Source organism: Engraulis encrasicolus, chromosome 18, assembly GCF_034702125.1.
Source record: "Engraulis encrasicolus isolate BLACKSEA-1 chromosome 18, IST_EnEncr_1.0, whole genome shotgun sequence".
Classification (NCBI taxonomy): Eukaryota; Metazoa; Chordata; class Actinopteri; order Clupeiformes; family Engraulidae; genus Engraulis; species Engraulis encrasicolus.
This window is the reverse complement of record NC_085874.1, coordinates 41,829,371-41,850,072: the sequence shown is the minus strand read 5'-3', so window position 1 is coordinate 41,850,072 and position 20,702 is coordinate 41,829,371. Positions and strand designations below refer to the sequence as shown.

Here is a 20,702-nt window from a genome sequence, read left to right as displayed (position 1 = left end):
GTCCAGAGAGCAGTCGGTGGTTAGTAGTCTCTAATTACATTCACCTTGTGCACAGTATGTGAACAACATAATGGATTTTGTGCTCACATGCTCTCTGTTGTTTTGACATCGACGCACAACATCAACCAATCAATCTCACACTTCCAAACATTTTACAAATAAGGAAAATAAAAAATAATTGTGTGTACTGGTTGTGCGGCATAGCAAAATGTAGACCTTGTCAAGACCCAGGAGTAGTCATCATCACACCATCGGGAAATTGTTTTGTGGAGTTTGAAAGGTTCAAAGGGGAAGGGTGAGGTGAAATAAGAGAGAGAGAGAGTCCAGAAAGAGTTCAGAGAGTCTAGCTCAGTCAATGTCTCATCAACCAATGGCCGAGTCTGTCTTGTTACATACTGTAGCCCCTTGTCTTCTAAAGGCACAAGTACACAGGATGTGGAGTGAACAGGGCACATGGGTCCGGCCAAGTAGACTAGCATTACTATCAACCATACACATCCATCACACAAATACACCACCAAACAGATGTCGTACAGAACACACACACAAAATAATAATCTTGGACGTTAGTCACTTGATCGTGCTTTACCTCGCAAACACACCAGAGGCGACCTACTGTAGCTACCGAATCGCTGGACTGTGTTCATAGCAAGAGCGGCACTAGTGATAGAAGCGACGGAATGTGCCGGTTAAAAACAGAATGCAAGCATTCCGACATTCCAATCGGCTGTGGCAGCTGTCGCCGAACCGCATGATAGCTAATTAGCATAATATTTGCAGAAGTTCAACTATAAACTGTCGACGCTCAAATCGCCTCGTCATCCAAATCACTTTTGTCTCTTCTGTCGCCAGCGACTCCATACAAAGCCAATTACTTCCGTCGCCGGTGTCGCTCTAGTTGCGGTTTATTTGTGCCATTAGTGAGTTTGTCTGTTTTGAAAGTAGAGTCAGAGATTGTTGTGACAACATTGTTGATATTTTAGCCCATTAGTCAAACAAAACACATCTTTGTCGTTTCGTCATTTGTGCTGTAAAACATGCTACTCCCACTTTGACATACTGGTAAAGTACAACTACCCACATAATTTCATTTTTGTACAGCACCAGGGTAATATAAAGAAAACACAAGAACAGAAATTGGGAATTTACAGAATTTGGAAGAAATTGAAATCATTAACTCTTTAATTTCTCAGAACCACTTGTTGGGGAATGTTTTTCAGCAGTCTTTACTGGTCTGACCAAAAATTCCAGCACGTGATTCTCGAAATGCACATGCACACGCACACAAACGCTTCATTTTGCTTGTCCAACATAGTCCAGTTGCTCCAAACACACACTACAACATACATCAAGTCATCAGATTCAGGAGCTACTGTAAGGGGTTCTGGTAAAGAAAAATTCTAATCAAGTGTGGCAGGAAAGTGGAGCGAGTGGAGTGGGGGAAGAGTTGCCCAGCACGGCTTCAAACGCAGACTTTGCTATATTGCGGTACAATTGATTGAACATAAATCATGATCAATTCAAATTAATTCAATTTAAATAATAATTGCAATTTAACTGCTGTGATTAGTTCATAAGGGTTGCAGCAGGCGTCACCCAACAGTTTTTCTCTTCCTTTTAAGGGTGCTGACCAAAATATTGTAAAAATGGAAAAAGGTCGCACCATGCATAGGTTTCTTTATTACACAGACGCGTTTCGGCGCTCTGCCTTGAGGAAGGCAGAGCGCCGAAACGTGTCTGTATAATAAAGAAACCTATGCATGGTGCGACCTTTTTTCATTTTTCACTGCTGTGATTAGTGCAATGATGATCACGATACCACCACCACACACCCCCTCTGTTGTTTATCTAACCATGCACTTTCTGTCCAAAGGTCCACCAGAAATTTGTGCCGTTAAAATTGGGACACAGGCCAAAAAAAGGTTAGGAACCACTGCCTTAAGGTGATGATACACAGGGCAACTTTATGAGCAATGTTGTTGGGCAACAATATGATGGTTCCAAATGTGAAATGATCAATAAAACTTGTCTACTGCTGATCCAAGTTTTCCTCATAAAAGTGTTGCTGTGATTAATAGTCCAAACAAATCTTAAAATATTGTGAATATCGCCCAGAAGCATTGCTCAAAAAGTTGGCTTGTGTTACTGCCTTTTTTGTACAAGCTTCTTCTAATCTGTCATTAATTTTGACTACCAATTAGTGCAATTAAAATACAGATGTTTTCCCTTACATGATAATAGCTGATTTATCATTTTCACTATAATTGTTGTGAGCTTACAAGAGGATTTGGAGGATCTTCAGATTCGGCCTGCTCCCGAACTGCCATGCAGCCGAACCAATCGGATCGCATGATTTTCAGAGATGTGACAAAGGAGCTGTTTTCACGTAGCAGTATATTTTTATATGTGGATTTTTTTTTTCTCCTGATTACATTGGTTTTGGCCTTCCGTTTCCACGCAGCAGATTTTTAAAACCCACATATCAAAAATACTGCTTAAAAAATATCCCAGTTAGGGGGCTAAAATGCACCTGTTACAATGGAGTTTTTATTTTTATTCCCATGTTGGGTTTCCACCTAAACAGGAGAAAAAAATACCGATATATAAAAATATCATGCTACGTGGAAACATCACCAAAGGCAACATTTAAACATGGTGCAGAAGGGAAAAATAAGTGAAACGCGATGGTCGTTTCAGACAACAATGGCCGCTCGCATGGACCTGCTCGTCAACATTAATTCTGTAATTTCAACTGTATTTTCGAATCTGTAGTTTAAGTAGCACCTCGTTAAAAAAAATTGTTTGCCCAATCATATGCAAGGACTTTTTGATAAAACCATGCCTTTGCAGACCTACGCATATGGCGTTGTTCCAGATGAATGTTTGTGGAGCAAGGCGGCCCCCATTCATCTTGCAACAGCCAGGTAAACTCACCTCCCCTTTGCTGCAGAAAGGACAACCTTGGCATCACTAGAGGTCAGTGTTGAGGTTAAAATTGGCCCTGTGTGTGTGTGTGTGTGTGTGTGTGTGTGCCAATATGCCAGTGTAAACTACAGTAACTGCGTTTTCACACCTGGTCCCTTTCACCCTTTCAACCGCCTAAGCGAACTCAGAGTACCGTTAGTGACTCAGCATTTTTGCCGCATCTGTTAATGCTCCAATGCATACCCAGAGCCCTCGGAAGCAAACCGCACTGAGACCTTGGTTGACGTGGTCTCAGTTCGGTTCGGTTATGAGTTCTGACAAGTTACACTTGTGACTAGGTGTAATCACTTTAAGGAGGGCTCTAAAGGCACCGGTGTGATCAAAAACAGGAATGACAGACCATTAAAAAAAAGATCAGCCGGTTCTTATTCTAAGACCAGATGAACAAAAACAGAACTTTTTGCTGTCGGTTCACTTTTTGGTCCACTTAAAGAGGGACAGAGTTTGAAAACCCTATTAGTTTACCTCAGGACTCAACACTAGCCGACAGACAAAGCAACCACCTCATAACAAACCTTACTATGCTGTGCTGTCGTTGATGTCTTCTAAGTAGGCTATCTGTGTGTGCCTGTGAGTATGCTAGAGATTGTTTCTGCCTTGTTGCAAATGTTAAGCAAATGTCGGTCTGGTAATATTTCGCTTTTCGCTTCTTTTATGTGTACGTGCTTTGCAGCTTGCATACAGTATATCACGAAAGTGAATACACCCCTCACAGTTTTGCAGATTTTTAAGTATATCTTTTCATAGGAAAGCATTACAGAAATTTCACTTTGACACAATGATTAGTGACCTTTTAACAACATATTTAACCGCTTAAATTTCTTGTTCACTCAGAAAAAAACAAAATACAGCCATTAATGTTTGAACATGTACTCACAAAAGTGAGTACACCCCAGATTAAAATCCGGTAGAGAAGGGGCTATGTTGGCTCGAATCGTCTCGAAATGAAACGAAATGAAAAGGGATGATAAGGGAGGTCATCAGTGTGCGTTTCAACCTTTCTTTGCATTGAACTTTTACATTTTGAGTCTGCATCTGGCTTAAATAGATTGGTGTGAGATTTGAATGCAATCCTATGGAGAATATCATGATCTGCTTCAGTAGTCACAGTGCATGTTGACATGAATGTTTCTTTTAGGTGTATTTCAGATTGCCAATGTTGACAGCATTCATGCATCCCCAAACCATGTCAGTCCCACTACCATGCTTGGCTTATGAGAGGATACACCTTTTTTGTAAAACTCACTTGTTTACCACCACACATGCTTGACACCATCTAAAGCAAATTTGTTTATCTTGGTCTCAAGAGAGATGAACAGACCAAGGATATGGATCACTGGAACCATGTCGTGTGATCTGAAGAGAACAAGATAAACAAATTTGCTTTAGATGGTGTCAAGCATGTGTGGTGGTAAACAAGTGAGCTTTACAAAAAAGGTGTATTCTCTCATAAGTCAAGCATGGTAGTGGGACTGACATGGTTTGGGGATGCATGAATGCTGTCAACATTGGCAATCTGAAATACACCTAAAAGAAACATGCATGTCAACATGCACTGTGACTACTAAACAGATCATGATATTCTCCATAGGATTGCATTCAAATCTCACACCAATCTATTTAAGCCAGATGCAGACTCAAAATTTAAAAGTTCAATGCAAAGAAAGGTTGAAACGCACACTGATGACCTCCCTTGTCATCCCTTTTCATTTCGAGACGATTCGAGCCAACATAGCCCCTTCTCTACCGGATTTTAATCTGGGGTGTACTCACTTTTGTCAGTACATGTTCAAACATTAATGGCTGTATTTTGTTTTTTTCTGAGTGAAAAAGAAATTTAAGCGGTTAAATATGTTGTTAAAAGGTCACTAATCATTGTGTCAAAGTGAAATTTCTGTAATGCTTTCCTATGAAAAGATATATTCAAAAATCTGCAAAACTGTGAGGGGTGTATTCATTTTCGTGATATACTGTATACCCCCCCACCCCACCCCACCCTCTATTTTCTGTTAGTTTCCCTCAGACACGTTCTAAGAACACTTGTGAAACATTCTAGCTGGCCCAAAGACACCAAAGCTGAACCCTCAGGTCAGTCAGTCAATCTGTCATTAGTCAAACAAGCAGCTATTGTGCGGTGTATTTCTGCAGTAGTGCTATCCAGTCATTTCTGGTCGTTGATGCGATATACAGTACTCCACGTTCTATACTCTATGTACTTCCTAGTTGAGAACAGGTGTTGTGCTTAAGTCAGAGCAAAAGTCATCTGAAAGGGTCCCCTACCGAATACATACAGTACACCTCCTACAGTTAGTAGGTCTTGTGGTCCATTCATGGGCTCTGGGAATTATGCTAAATACCAAACGCTGACATGGGAAGCGCACATGAACTTGTAGAATTTTTTAGATGTGTCTCACGCATCTCTATAAGATGCTTTGTCCGCCGTCCGTTGGTCCGTGACGCGTTTCTGAATTGTGATTCCCCCTTGTGTCCACAAGGCGGCAGAGTTGAGTAAAAAAAGGTTGAGAACCACTGGCATAGATGGACGCATCTGTTGTCCACCTGTCGGGACTTGTTTAATATACGAGTTGCCGAGCACATGAAAGGCACGTGAGGTTTGTGCTAGATCTTGGGCCTCCAGCCCTTGATGAACTGCATGATCTTCTTGACCTGCAGCTTGGTGAGGTGGAAGTCGTCGGCCAGTATCTCCTCGCTCAGCTGCGTGAAGATGGAGCCGTCGATGCGCTCGCGGCTAAACACGCCCACCGCCTCCTCCGACAGGCCAATGAAACGCAGGCAGGAGGACACCTCCTCCACCGAGAGCGCGCACAGCTCCGCCGGGGGCCGCCACTCGTCGCCCGGCTGCCCCCCGCCCTCCGCACCCCTGATTGGATCATACGGTGGGGTCGGCGAGGGGCTTGCGCTGAGGCTGAGGCTTTCCGATGTTACTCCCAAGCTCTTGATTCGACGAGGGGAGGGTGTCGGTATTACTACACCCACCATCACTGACGAGTCCTCGGCACTGCGGAGCTCCTCCAGCTCCACAGACAGGGTGGGGTTTGTGGCATCAGTGGTGAGAAGGGAGGAGCCAGAGGGGGAGGGGCATCTGCTCGCTGTGGTGTTGGTGGTGTTTGTTATTGTTGTTGTTGTGGGCAGCCAGTCGGGGGGCGAGGAGGACGTTAGCGAAGGGGTGTGGTGGTGGCCCGCGTTGGGTTGGGCGAATGGGTTGAGGGCGCCGAACGGGGCGAAGCGGCTCTGAGAAGAAGAGGGGCGGGACCTGGAGGAGGAGCAGCTGGAGTAGCTCTTATTGGCCACGTCCACAGAAAGCAGGGGAACAGAGGGCGTGCTGATTGGACAAAAGGTGGCACGGGGGTGGGACCAGCTGGCCTGGGCAGGCGGGGCTAAGCCAGAGCCGGAGGAGGACGAGGAAGAAGAAATGGGAGCGTTGGATGAAGAGGAGGAGTTAGCAGGAGGAAGAGGAGGAGGAGGAGGAGATGTCGTCATCTCGGAGGATGCAGAGGTGACGGGGGTCACGCAGTCACTGCCCCAGGTGCAGGGGTAGCAGTAGAGGGAGTAGGAGTCCGGAGACGGAGAACAGCTGGTACTGCGGGGAGCAGGGGTGCTGGGTGGGGGGGGGTTAGAGAGACAGATAGAAGTGGAGAGAGAGAGAAGGAGACAGTCATTTAAGGCATTGTCACCCGTTTACATGATGCAAGGAGCAGGGGTGCTGGGTGGTGGGGGGTGGTGGAGAGACAGAGAGTAGGGGAGAGATAAGAGAAGGAGATTTAACATCAAGACATTATTGTCACCAGTTTACATGATGTGTTAAGACCAACAAAGTCATACTGAGCAAGTCAGGATCTGTGTTTGTGTGTGTGTTGGCCTGTGTCCAGGCTGATGTCATGAAAAAACATATAGCGTATACAATACGTATTCTCGTGATGCTGTGTTGCTGTATCTGTGGCTGTGTTTGTGCATCTGTTAACCCATTGATGCTGGATGTTGCCTTGCGCAACATTGGCCCTGGCGCCTGGAACTGCATTACGCAACATTCAGGCTCATGAGACTTGAGACAGCTTTATTAAAAATCTTGATGAATGAACACATTCTAATGAAAGACAAGGGTCTTGGCGTTTAAATGCAACTTATTACATGTTTTTATGTGCTTCAGAGGCTGAGATATTTAGGTTTTTATAGGCTGTGGGGCAGCTTTCCTTAAAAAGGGCCTCAGGCATTCAGCACCCTTTTTTGCAGGTGGTGTCTTAGGCGTCAATGGGTTAAGAGTGTGCCAGTGTGTGCATCTGTTAAGAGTGTGCCAGTGTGTGCCTCTTACTTTTCCTGTAGTCCGGAGGAGTAGTAGGACAGGTTTGGGCTGAGGGTGTGTGAGGTTGTGTGCTTGGGGAACCTGGGGGGCACGGGGGGGCTGGGTAGGGGTCCTTTAGCGCAGCGAGGAGGAACAGGCGGAGCATTCAGGAACCGGCACTCCTCCCTCACCTGTGGAGAGCAGAGAAAGAGGAGACGGCAAGTTAAAATGAGTAAAATGAGCAATTACGTGTGTGTGAGTGTGAGAGAGGGAGAGAGAGGTTAAAGTGAGCACCAGTTGCTGGAACCAGCGCATCATTGCCCATGTTGGAAGGGTTACTTTTAAAAGATTTACAGACCTTTATGCCTCATCTTTTGTTTGTAATTTATAATCCATGTAACATAATCTGAATATTTTGTATTAATTGATATACTGTATTTCCATTGCTTTATATAGACAGTTTGCATTGAACTGGCAGATTTCGCCCACCCCTTTTGTGTAGTTCTACCAGAATGTCTAAGAGCAATGCACTTTTGCCCATGCACTGCTGCCGCTACCATTTGACTGACGGCATCAACATTTACATGACATAGCCTACTGTACATGTATAATAGCCGTTCTGATTGGGTTTCTGACAATGACCAAATGTGAATGGTCTGGAATGACCAAAAATTAGAGGAAAGCATTACCTAGTAGGCCTAATCCATTATTTTAACAAGGCATTAAAATAGTAAACGTAATGGAATATAGGCCTATTTACCAGAATATTACAATTGCTACCAGCACTCGTGATTTTGTACTCTAATTGCTGTAATCTGGGTACATGTAATTAGCCTGGTCCTGACCATCCCATAATACTACCATTTCATTTTGTATTCATGGTCTGGAGGTTGTTTGATCTGACGCGATAGCAGGAAGCGGGAAGAATTTTTTCTGAAAAATCAGGGTAAGTTGTTGAACAAACATGTCTGACCGTATCTTTGGCGATGTAGAACCATTTAACAGGCACATCTGACAGAACATCCTACCGTAGGATAAAATTACAATGTAAGACCGTTTGTCAGAACACCGGCCAAATTCTGCCGCTCAACATCGCTCCACAGAGAACAGGTACCAGACGTAGTGCGGAGCCAAGTCTTTTGGCGGAAGTATGTAGGATGGTGTGCAAGGCTAACATGTAATAAGCTACTCCACCCTTAAAACTGGGCAGTCATGGGTAAGCGGTTTGGGGCGTATCTCAAACTTGTATCGTATAGTAGTTTTTCCTCACCCCTGATGCCACCAGGGGCCGCACCTGAGCGCCCAATCTCTGTGTGACTATCTATGACTTATGATAGGCCCAGCCACTATGGACCTTACGCATCTAAGAATCCTGGTCCTAACCTACGTTGACCTTATGACTCTACAATCTCTGTCTATCTCTTCTTCCTCTGCCTTCCTGCTATTTCTGCCTCTCCTCTATACCTCTCCTTTTAAATCCATCTCTAACAATGGTTTTTTTTTCCATTTGTTAAGCACTTTGAGTTGCATGCCTTGTATGACACAGTGCTATACAAATACAATTATTATTATTATTATTATTAAAAGGATGCCGGTTCGACTGGTGGGAGGAGTAATTAACAAGTGCTCTCCCCCATTCATGATTGAGCAGGGGACTCACTAGTTCGACGCCCTTTCGGTACTTACCGCTTGCGTCATACGACCCTAAACCTAACCCGAATCCTAACCTTAACCCTAAACCTAACCCTAACCTTAACCCTAACCCTAACCTTAACCCTAAACCTAACCCTAACCCTAACCTTAAATCGCTTGTTTGAAATGTTTGATTACCATGTGAAGTCACGAGAGGGCGTCAAACTAGTGGGACCCGTTTGAGCAGGCGCGCGGGAAGTGGGGGTGCTGCTGGTGCCGCAGCACCCCCTGGTTGAGGAGCTTCAAATCTGATGCAACGGCTTTTTGGTTTAAAAATAATTAATTTGTTTTTTCTTTTTTTCATCTATTTGTTTTCAGTTTTGCTCATATAATATATTGTGGGGTGGCAGAGTAGCAAAAATGTTGCAAAACAGAATTTCGTCTTTTTTTACAAAGCTTCCCCAATCCCAAACTGTCACTGAATTTCGCCTCTCTTTGCCTCACTCGTTTCGCCTCCTATGTGTCCCTACCGTTAGATCATCAGTCATCCACAGCCCAACACTAAAAGATCCGATAGGGGATCATGTACGTACCGCTGGTCAAAATGTCTCCCCCATTCATGATTGAGTGTTTATCAACCTGATTGGGGGGATATCCACCAGTGCTTGTGTCTTGTTTTCAGTGGTGTAGTGGGGATTTTTAAAGTGGGGGTACGCGGTCTGTGACGCCATCAATTTATTAGGCAACTTGTGTCAAACAACCCTACAATACTGCAGTGTGCTTATTCTAACCTTTTTGTATTTAAATATGGACAGAAGGTTTTTTTTTTTAAATCCCAACCACGCCCACTACACCCCTGCTTATTTTTTGCCACTCTAGCAAAACAAAAACAAAAAAAAATATTTCGTCTGATACTACTTGTTGACATGGCCCAAATACACTGATTTGTAAAACAGCATAGTGTGCCTAGTACAGTATATTATACACACTCAAGATAATAGTCATGTAGAAATATATCATCCCACTGTGGCTGTATTTGTGGTGTGTGTGTGTGTGTGTGTGTGTGTGTGTGTGTGTGTGCGTGCGTGCATGCAGCAGTGAGATATGTTCCGGTAAGTGAGTGCGAGTGCATGGTCAGTGGGACTTAAAAAGCAGCATTATATCAATAATTCAGTCGTCTCCACCTCCTTTGCAAGTCTTAGTCGGCCACACACACACACACACACATATACACAAACACATGCTCAATCTGTGTCTGGCATCTGTATGGATACATGTATTGGTGTGTGTGTGTGTGTGTGTGTGTATTCATGAGCTGCTACCAGATCAGTGCTGCATGCATGGAGGCATCCCCATGTGCAGTTTGAGGATCCAAGAGATTAAAAGTGTTGATGTTTGGGTATGCCTCTGTTGAACTGAGAACTTTACTGTTATGTATGTACGTATGTTTGGGTGTGTCTCTGTGCAATGCAGTGGCGTGCACTAGGGCTGCACAATTAATCGAAAATAATCGAAAATCGTGATAAAATCATGAAATCGAAGTCGTGATTTCAATCGAGATTTAATCGTGGCAATAGTGACCTACCTTTGGGAGCGTCCGTGAAGCCAGAACATACTGACAGGCTGGTGTTTCTGGCCAGAAATCTGTCCACCTATGTTTCATGCTATTGCCTTTACATAATTATTATAATTCATTTTATTTTGCTCATCCCGTATACAATTCATTCTTTGTAATATTTCATCTTGTTATAATTTTCAAAAAAATCTGCAAAAAATCAAATCTTGATTAATAATCGCGATTACGATTTTGACCGAAATAATTGTGATAATGATTTTTTTCCATAATCGTGCAGCCCTAGCGTGCACAGACATTTTGAGGGGCAAGTGCTGAAGGGGTGGTGTTGGGAGCATGTGAAACTTCCGACTGCCTAACTAGGCTATAGAGGCTATATATTGCTGTATATCGGGCATTATTGTATTAATGTATTATTAGTAGATTACCGTGTCAACATGTGGACCACAGTACATTGTGACAAAAAAAGGACTTTCAAAAAGGGCATTGTTGTCCAGTAGGGCAAAGGGGCAGGTGCTGTACTGTAGCACCACTATCCCTATCTGTGCATCCCTATCTGTGCACACCTATGCCTCTATGTGTCTGTCTATCCAAACAATTAACATTTCTCACACAACAATCAAACCTACCCAAAACCTTGAGCTAGAAAATGATTGAACATAAGTATAAAATGCACACACAGCCACACATGCACACAAACATACTGAAGGCAAACCCACGCACACATGTAATCCATGCTTCTGCAAGTGCATCATGGGTAAGCAGTTTGCACTCACCGCCTCTGACTTTGGAGGCACGGGCGGTGGGGAGGGCACTCGGCCCGCCTCCATGGTCACCATGGTGACGTGGGCGGGGCCTTCCAGAGACGAAGAAGAGGAGTGGAAGGAGATGAGGTTCCGCTCCAGCTTAGTCCCGCCCACACCGCCGTCCACTGGGCCCACCGGTTGGCCCTCGTGGCCTCCGCTCTGATTGGTCCACAGCTCCTCGTAGGGGATCTCCTGCGGCTCCTCCACGGGCCAATCAGGCGTGACGTACTCGCGCTCCTCCTCCTCCACGTCCGTGTCTGTGTGCGTGGCGGTGGTGGGCGTGTTCTGAGTGGTTGGCGTGGAGACGACGGACGTGGCGTCGCCCAGCGAGTCGCGGCAGCCGTGCGTGAGTGCAAGCGAGTGTGTGGACGCCTGCGTGGGCAACGCCATCACGCCCCCACCACCACCTACTCCCCCGGTGATGCCTCCCCCTCCTCCTCCTCCTCCTCCTCCGCCTCCGCCGTACACACACAGCGACAGCCTCTGCAGTGAGCGACCCAGCTCTCCGCTACCGCCCGGCGGCACGCACACCCGGATCCGGTGCGGGCTCACACACTCCTCGCCCAGGTCTTGGCGCGCCTCCCTCACGGCTCGCGAGTAGCTGTCGGGGTCGAAGGTCGCCTGGCAGCGCAGCGCGCTCTGCAGAGCCACCTGTTGGCACGGCCATACGATTTAGACCAGTTGTTCTCAAACTGGGGGTCGAGACCCCCTAGGTACTGAAGGTGAGTGGCGGACAAAAGGGACATTGCATAAAAACGGGAAATCCACAGGTTAACAGCTGACATAATTCCATAATTTGGTTAGTAACTGTATTGACGGTTTGACTGTATTGTATGGTTAACAGGTGTATTTGCTGTGCTGTGGATTTCTAGCAATATTAGCAGACAAACTATTGGAAAATCTAGTCCCCTACGACAGTGGTTCTTAACCTGGGGTGCGGGCACCCCCTGGGGGTCCGCCAGAGATTTCAGGGGGTGCACGGAATTTAGTTTGTGTTGAGGTTGTGACCAAAACTCAGCTTGTGAACATTATAATTACTCCAAATCAGAACCAAACTAATGCATGGTCCCCATGTAAAGGCATTATAATATTGTTTAGTGTCTTAAGCAAGAGTCATTGCAATTAATCACATAAAATCATTTTTAGTACCTATACAAGTGTAGAAGTTTGGGGTGGGGGTGCACGGCTTGTCTTTGGCACAGGTAAGGGGGTGCATTAAGAAAAAAAGGTTAAGAACCACTCCCCTACGACACCTACAAACCCCAACTCCGATGAAGTTGGGACGTTTGGTAAACAGTGAATAAAATCAAAATGCTATCATTTTCAAAACATTCAATCTATTCATTAGATGGAGAATAGTGAAAAGACAACATATTAAGTGTTAAAACCGAGAAAAAATATTGTTTTGGGGGCCATATGTACTCATTTCTAATTTGATAAATCCAACACGTCTCAAAAGAGTTGGGACGGGGACAATAAATGGCAGCAAATGTCGAGGAAGACTAAAAACAAAACAAAAGACAACACTTAACAGTTAAATACATTAAGCGATTGATGAATTTATATAAAAAACAGTGTTAATTCCTATCTTGGACATGATTTCACCAGCTTAAATGGTGGGTGTATTCCTTGTCATGTTTTGCAATGTTTTCCTTTCTGTAGTGCTTACACAGTGTGACAGTTCTTGACCAAAAGCCCACCATTTTATCACCTGCTGGTCCTTGATGATGGTGCCAAACTGTTAAAACATAGTACAGAATGCAATTTGACCTTACTATGTGGCAGTAAACGAAGATCTCCCTTCAAAATATAATGCATGAGTGGCTTTTCTTGCTGTTTAAAACCCATTTATACCATTCAGCACTGTATTTAACTCTACAGATGAGTGAGAACATCTTAACCAATGCACTACTGCACCCGCATGCCATCATGGAGGCTGACTTTTGCAGCTAGCACTAACACAAGTTGGATGGTCCATTTTCACTGTAGCACAGGATGTGCAATGCTCTATTATTGTCAAAAAGAATGGACTTCTACAACTTCTGCCGACTTCTGTAAGCAAAGGACAGTTTCCCATGTCTTCTGGGTCTATTTCAAGTGAGCTCAGGTGCTTAGGAGAATGTTACACCCCTGTATCATTTGCACGCATTAAGCATTCTTAATATGGTCAATTTTCAATAGCTCTAATTCCTGGAGTGCTAGAGTGAGACTACAGCCAATATATATTTCATGATGTCATGAACCTATACAATGATTTTAGTAACAAAAATATGTCTTATATACACTCAATCGTGGTAAATCAAAGGTAATTCAAAAATGTATGTAATAACTATGGTAATTATTCCCTTTGCATCTTTAATTCTGAGTGACTCAGCCTCTCTGTGATGATCTTATACCTGGACACCTATATTGTCCGTCAGTACAATTCATTTTGAAATGTTCTTCTTAGTTGTTTTATCTTATTTGGATGTTTACTAAATTTCATTGATCCCCGTCCCAACTTATTTGAGACTTGTTGGATTTATCAAATTAGAAATGAGTACATATGTCCCCCAAAGCAATATTTTTTCTCGGTTTTAACACTTAATATGTTGTCTTTTCACTATTCTCCATCTAATGAATAGATTGAATGTTTTGAAAATGATAGCATTTTGATTTTATTCACTGTTTACCAAACGTCCCAACTTCACCGGAGTTGGGGTTTGTAAAACATGTAAATACAGCGCCACCTGTTGGTAGAGCGGGTCACCGCGCAGCAGCCCCTCCGGCAGCCGGAAGCGTGGCATGTCGGCCAGCAGCAGGAAGTGAGAGGGCGTCACTTCCTCCTTGCGCAGCACGCAGCACAGCACCACCGTCTTGCTGATGATGCTCAGCAGCTTTGGGGAGGCAAAAAGTCACCATTTGCCAAAATAAACAACACTTTCATTACATGCACGCAGCACCGCACTACGGCACACAAAAGGAATAAAAATGTACGTTTCTCCCACAATACAAACAAATCTTATACAACAAATAACAAATATTACAAATAAATAGTAGGCCTGTTATTATACAGTCTGTAATGGATAATAATAATACATTATAATGTATGGTATCCTCCGTGTTCCTGTCCTTCACTTTCTGGTGCGTCTTGTGAATGCTCCAATAACTCCTTCCAGTGTTGCCAGATTTGTCTGATCAAAACCCACCCAAAAGGTTCTCAAAAACCGCCAAAATGCGCTAAATTCCGCCCAATTTCAACAAATTGCATTGGTTTCTATGGGTACAAACCGGGTGAAAAAAACGCCAAATGGCCAATTTTTCCGTTATTTACCCGCAGACGGCCATCCCAAGTAGCCCAATTGGGCGGGCAACCGCCCAATCTGGCAACACTGACTCCTTCCTACACTATATAAAATTATTAATAATAACAAGAACAGTAATAATAATAGTGATGATGAGGATGCTAAAGCGCTCTGACCTTGTAGCGCTGGCCTTCGCGGATGGCGTGGACGTCGTAGGAGTTGCGCGGCGGGCGCGCAGGCACCGAGACGTTGACGGGCAACCGCACGCGCTCGATGATGGCGCGCACCGTGTGCTCCCCTTCCTGCATCTGCAACTCCTGCGGGGAGCGCGTGCAGAAGCGGCCCTTGCACTGGAACGGCAGGCTGAGGCTCTCGTTGGTGCGGTGGTTCATGCAGATCAGGCAGGGCATCTTGGTGCGCGCCGGGCGGCCCAGCGCTCCGGCTTTGCCCAGGCGGCGCAGCAGGGCGCCCAGCCGAGAGCGCTCTCCCCTGGGGCCGGAGATGCCTGACGACGAGCCATTGCTGCTCCCACTGCCTCCTCCACCTAGGCCTGCATGGCACAAAAAAAATACATTACCATCGTGAACAGAGTTGGCAAATCAAATTGATTCTTTTTATTTTTCCAATAATCGAGTCTGATTTTTTTCCAAGCCCAAGTTTTTGCATGCAAGCCCAAGTGGGGGGCTTATCGTGCTGATTTTTTTAAATCTCCTATCCCATCCAGCTTATTTCCCATGCAAATCAACTGTGCAACCAGTCCTTCTTGCAACTTTGTAATATCATACTACTACGTAGTGTTGTAATTACATCTGTCATCTACTTCTCTAAGTATTACAACTCTGGTATTGCGAGGCCCTTCTGCACTGTACCTGTAGCCTGCTTATCATCTACGTTCAAATCTCTTCAAGACTTGGTCTGACCAAGAGCATAACAATTAACATTTCCCAAACTGCACGGTTGACCCGTCTCCCTTGGTCTGCATTTGGTTGGAGGTGAAGACAAAGTGGGAGGAGTTCCCGTATTTGCGGTAACTCAGAAAGTACTTGCATTGACTCTTGACCTGACTGGTAGCAACGCTGAAGCCAGAGAGAGTAGAGAGAGAGAGATTCCATTGGCCCATTGTTCCCGGGTTCTACTATTGCAAGGGGGAGGGATGGGGGGGGGGGGGGGAATCCTCCTTTAGGCAGACCAAAGGACTGTTCTATTCATTAGGCGAATACGACTTCGTTGCTGTCGATCAACATTGACAAAGCACGTGAGCGAGAACTTGTTGTCACGATGTGGGTGTTATTAAATACAGCGCATTAAAAGTCGTCCACAAATATGAACGAGACGATGAGCTCGCACCGGTTTGCTCTACTAACACACCACGTGTAAGGAGTGGGGGGACAGGCAGTGAGGAGGAGCTGAAGTGGGGACCTGCGCAAACTTGTGTAGAGGTGTGAGACAAGACCCATATACACACGTGAGTGAGTTGTTGACCAACCAGTTCATGGGCGCGTGACATGGGGCAGACCGCAGACGAGCGTTGAAGGGGATAAGCAACTGCAGAGGTTGCAAGATCTGACTGCAGTCGCATTCATCCCGCGATAGTTTGACACCATGTGACATGTCACCTCGTCGACGCAACATCGACGAAATTTCGAAGTTTGACAGGAAATCTAACCGTCATGCAGCATTTTCATCCAGGGTGCATTGCTGTCAAAATGCGCATGCATGCGTTGACGACAAGTCTTTCGCGCCTAGTGTAGGAGTATTATGACACGCCCCTTTAGGCAGACCGTAACCTGGTCATGTTAGGTGCCCATAGCAACCTATAACATTGGCATATCTCTGTATACTTAAAGAATCTCTGCTGAAGCTGTTGCGTCACTAGGAGGGTGCGGCCTGGCTACTGTACCTGGGCCTCCCCCTCCCTGGACACACAGCAGCTCAGCCTGGCCCATCAGAGACAGCTCGTCTCCCGCCTGCAGCGTGAAGTTGTACACCTCACTGTCCTCGCTGAACTCACCCGACACCACCTGCAGGATAGATACAGGCAGGGACAGACACGCATGCGGACGTACACACACACGCACATAGATACACACATACGCACGAAGATACACACACACGCACGCAGATACAGAAGCACACACACAGTTACACAGACACACACACAGATACACACACACATTACAAAGATACACACAAACATTATAAGGTTACATATTTAGTCATATATTGCACTTTGTGGCACTTGCACACCAACACTGTGATGAAGCCAAAAGGCTACATGATCCAGTGTATGGATCTGTCTTGTGCATCTGAGAGGGTGCGGTCTGGGCGTGAGTGATGAGCATGAACCTCATGACCCCTGTTGTGTATGCACTGCAGCAAGCACACTGTGCTGCTTTTAAACAATAACACACACACACACACTCTGTACACACTATCTCTCACACACTTTTAAACATTAACACACACACTCTCTGTACACGCTCTATCTCCACCTCCCTATGAAAACAAGCATGCAAATACAGACACAAACAGGCAGATGTTAACTTACAAAACACTCATGGAAACACATAGAGTATCAATAACATACAGTATAGATACACCAGAATGAATTGAAATGAATACATGTTGTCTAGCTAATAAGGTTGCCGCCGGTATTTAGCGCTTTCAGCCCCTTGGGTGAGTTGTCTGCACTGTTCCCACCTACATTTTGATGTTTGCTGGTGTCTTCATTCTTTGGCTAATTTGTTTTTTTTGTGTCAAGCTGCTTTAGAATGGCTTGCTATAGGCATGCTCAATCCTGTTCTTATAACCATCCTAAACATTAATTTAAAAAAATATGCAGCTCATCAATAAGTATTCCATCACTTTTTGTAGCAAAAAAATGGCTCCTGCCGTGTTTTATTTAGCATTCTGTACAAATTGAAAAAGACAAATGAGGTTTATAAAATGCAATATATAACATAATAAGCCATGTTTTGCTACAAAACCTGCTGAGGCAAAATCTAAATTAGCCAAATCACAGAGACGGCAGCAAACAACACATTTTCTGTGGGATGCACAAAATTCCAGATTTATCCACTAAGTTCTGGTCATGAGGCTGTACTTTGCTAAAACCATGGAGAAGTGACTTTTGAGTGACAAAACTGGAAAGACAGAAAATAAAGAATGGAGTACACCGAGAGAGAGAGAGAGAGAGAGGGAGGGGAGAGAAAGGGAGAGGAGAGATTGCAGTGCAGAGAGAAAGAGAGAGTTTGCAGTGCACAGAGAGAGGGATGAAGCCGGACAGACAGAGGGCGAGAGAGAGCAGTGTAACAGAGTGGAAAAGATGCAGAGACAAGAGGGAGAAAGGAAGAGAGACGTTCCCCCTGGAGACCAGTGAGCTGTGGAATTTGGCGTTGGTTCTTTCTCTCTCCTCAATTGCAGTGAGCGGTCAAACACCTTTTCCTTTTCACTATCTTAACACAGTGATTCCCAACCAGGGGTACACGAGCACATCGCAGGGGGTGGTTGGAAAGAAAATATAATAATAAGTACTTGTATATGGAGGATAGGGGTCTATGGAGGAGGTATGCAAACTAAAAAAGGTTGGGAAACACATAACGCATCTCAAGCCCCCACCCCCACCGACATTGAGAGGTGAGCTGAAATGAGACTCCCTTCCAATATTCTGTTCCTCATTAATCTCTGCTACAGCTCCCCTGTTCACTGTACACACACAGACAGACGTGTGTGTTAATGCTTAAGGCACCTTTTAAAGCCAAGAAGAATATGCCTGGTTATATCTACGTAGACCTATGTATTGATATACAGTAGGAATTGTCCATATTAATATACAGTATGCATTTATTATCTCAGTTATTATTGAGTGACTGACTGGTGCTCATTGAGCGTTTGATGCTATTGATTTGGCTCTTCTATTTTTGCAGAGGGGGAGGGATGGAGAGAGAGTTAGAGAGAGAGAGGGAGAGAGAGAGTGGGGAGAGTCTGAGTCTAGGCACAGCCAGGCAAGTTCTACTCTGAGGATTATGATGTGAACGGAGCAAGAATGGCCGAAGCGTGTCTGTCAGTGCGTTACAATATGCAGCCTTGCCTCCTCCACTTGTGCTTGTCCCCCCGTACCAGGAAGTAATATGTCATGATGACATGACTGACAACAGCAATATATTGCAATATCTTGCAAAAGCTCAATTGTAAACTCTTTTTCTCATTTGCAATTGAGATGGTGAATGAAAAACAGTCCCTCAAAAGTTGTTGTGGCTAGGCTGACAGCTGGGAAACGTAATCGTTTTCTCCACGGAGGAGGGGCCAGGAGGCGGGGCGAGGAAACAAGCACAAGTGGAGGAGGCAAGGCCGCATATTGTAACGCACTCTGTGTGTGTGTGTGTGTGTGTGTGTGTGTGCGGCATGCATGCATGTGTGTGCGCCCGACCGTAAGAAAAAGAGAGTGAAAGAACTATACCTTGACGCTAAAGGTGATGTTCTCCATCACGAACACTCTATCAGGGAAGGTTCCGGCGATCTCCTCCACGCTGGCAAAGTACTGGACCGGCTCACGCACATCACGATCCTGATCCAGTAGCTTGAACTTGCCTGTAGGAGAGAAGGGATGGAGAGATGGAGAGAGAGAGAGAAATGGGGGGGGGGGGAGATGGAGGGAGAGACAGAAATGAGGGGGGGGAGGGGGGTTAAGAGATGGAGGGAGAGACAGAAATGAGGGGGGGGAGGGGGGTTAAGAGATGAAGGGAGGAAAAGAGGGGGCTGTAAAGAGATGGAGAGAGAGACAGAAAGGAGTGTAGGGGGGTAAAGAGATGGAGAGGAAGAGAGAGGCGGGGCCGGTAGGATAACAGAAGTGAGTGTGTGGGTGGGGGGGGTAAAGAGAGGGAGGGAGAGACAGAGAGAGACGTAGGATAAGTGAGATGGAGGGGTAAAGAGATGGAGAGAGAGAAGAAGAAGAGGGGGGACAACAAGCAGCAACACATATGATTGATGCATAGATAAAACCAGGGGAGTTAAGAAAAGCAAGAAATGTCTTACTCGCTTGCCTTGTGTGTGTGTGTGTGTCTGTCTGTGGTGGGGAGTTTTGCATGTTGTTTGAGTGTGTGTGTGTGTGTGTGAATGTCAGAGGAGAGACTTGTTGAACATCCCCCCTTGTGCAGCGTTGGTTTGCAGACAAGCATTCTTCCTAAATTCTATGGAAACACACAATAACTACATAGACAAGGCCATCATCGTGCCTGCTCTGAAAGCTACCACCCCCCAACAAACTGACATTCTCTCTCTCTCTCTCTCTCTCTCTCTCTCTCTCTCTCTCTCTCTCTCTCTCCAAGAGAAGCCCTCTGGTGTTCCCAAGCAACCTCTCTGTGCTCCCCTGCCCCCCCACAGCTAAGGTTTGTGTTTCGGGAGTCACGGTCACCCGCCCCACATAGCCTGCTGCTTGCATGGAGCTGGCAGAGAAGGATGGCTGTGTGTGTGTGTGTGTGTGAGTCTGTGAATGAGAGGGTGAAGAGGTGGGAGCTATGTGTGTGTGTGTGTGTGAGAGAGAGAGTGTGTGAATGAAAGGTTGTTTTGGTGGGAGCGGTGGTATTAACTTTTTTTTACAGGGTCAATCATGTGGTCCGCCAGACAGACAGAAATGTAAGGTGCCCCCACACCTCATGCTCACGCACACACACACACACACACACACACACACACACACACACATACACACACACACACACACAGCTGGGAGCTGAACCATTTCAGGGGTCAGGAACTGTTTTCAAGGGCCTCTTCAAATTGTATTAAGTCCTCCAAGGGCATACTCTGAACATAAACCATTAACCCCCTGCACTTTAGGCCTATATTGAAGGCAGCACACCTTTACAACAGACCCCACCTTCAATAGGTCCCCTGAAAATATAACTTACTCAATTATATTGCTAATGTAATTTCTAAGATTCTTTTTAACACTTTTTGGGTAGCACCTTGATCACTTGTACATTATGTAAAGCAATAAATTAATTATTGCATCAGCTGCTGGTGTGTGAGTTCTACTCTTTGCTTCTCAAGATTCTTTTTAAAAAACATGGCATATTTCACGTGGAACAGCATAACATTAAAATGATATCAGAGGCCAGATA

At 45.2% G+C, this 20,702-nt stretch overlaps 1 protein-coding gene across 1 annotated transcript in view; it reads right to left on the bottom strand.

Moving 5' to 3' along the window:
* Positions 1-5,344: 5,344 nt before the first annotated feature.
* The window catches only part of gareml (GRB2 associated, regulator of MAPK1-like), a 45,885-nt gene continuing 30,527 nt past the window's right edge, over positions 5,345-20,702 (bottom strand). Inside the window, exons 3-10 of the mRNA XM_063222523.1 lie at positions 19,040-19,170; positions 16,487-16,601; positions 14,757-15,064; positions 14,026-14,172; positions 11,751-11,947; positions 11,267-11,669; positions 7,316-7,476; positions 5,345-6,604 (exon numbers count right to left, since the gene is read on the bottom strand). Of these exons, the coding sequence (XP_063078593.1) occupies positions 5,605-6,604; positions 7,316-7,476; positions 11,267-11,669; positions 11,751-11,947; positions 14,026-14,172; positions 14,757-15,064; positions 16,487-16,601; positions 19,040-19,170 (2,462 nt within the window). The 3' untranslated portion in view covers positions 5,345-5,604. The remainder of the gene's footprint in view (positions 6,605-7,315; positions 7,477-11,266; positions 11,670-11,750; positions 11,948-14,025; positions 14,173-14,756; positions 15,065-16,486; positions 16,602-19,039; positions 19,171-20,702) is intronic.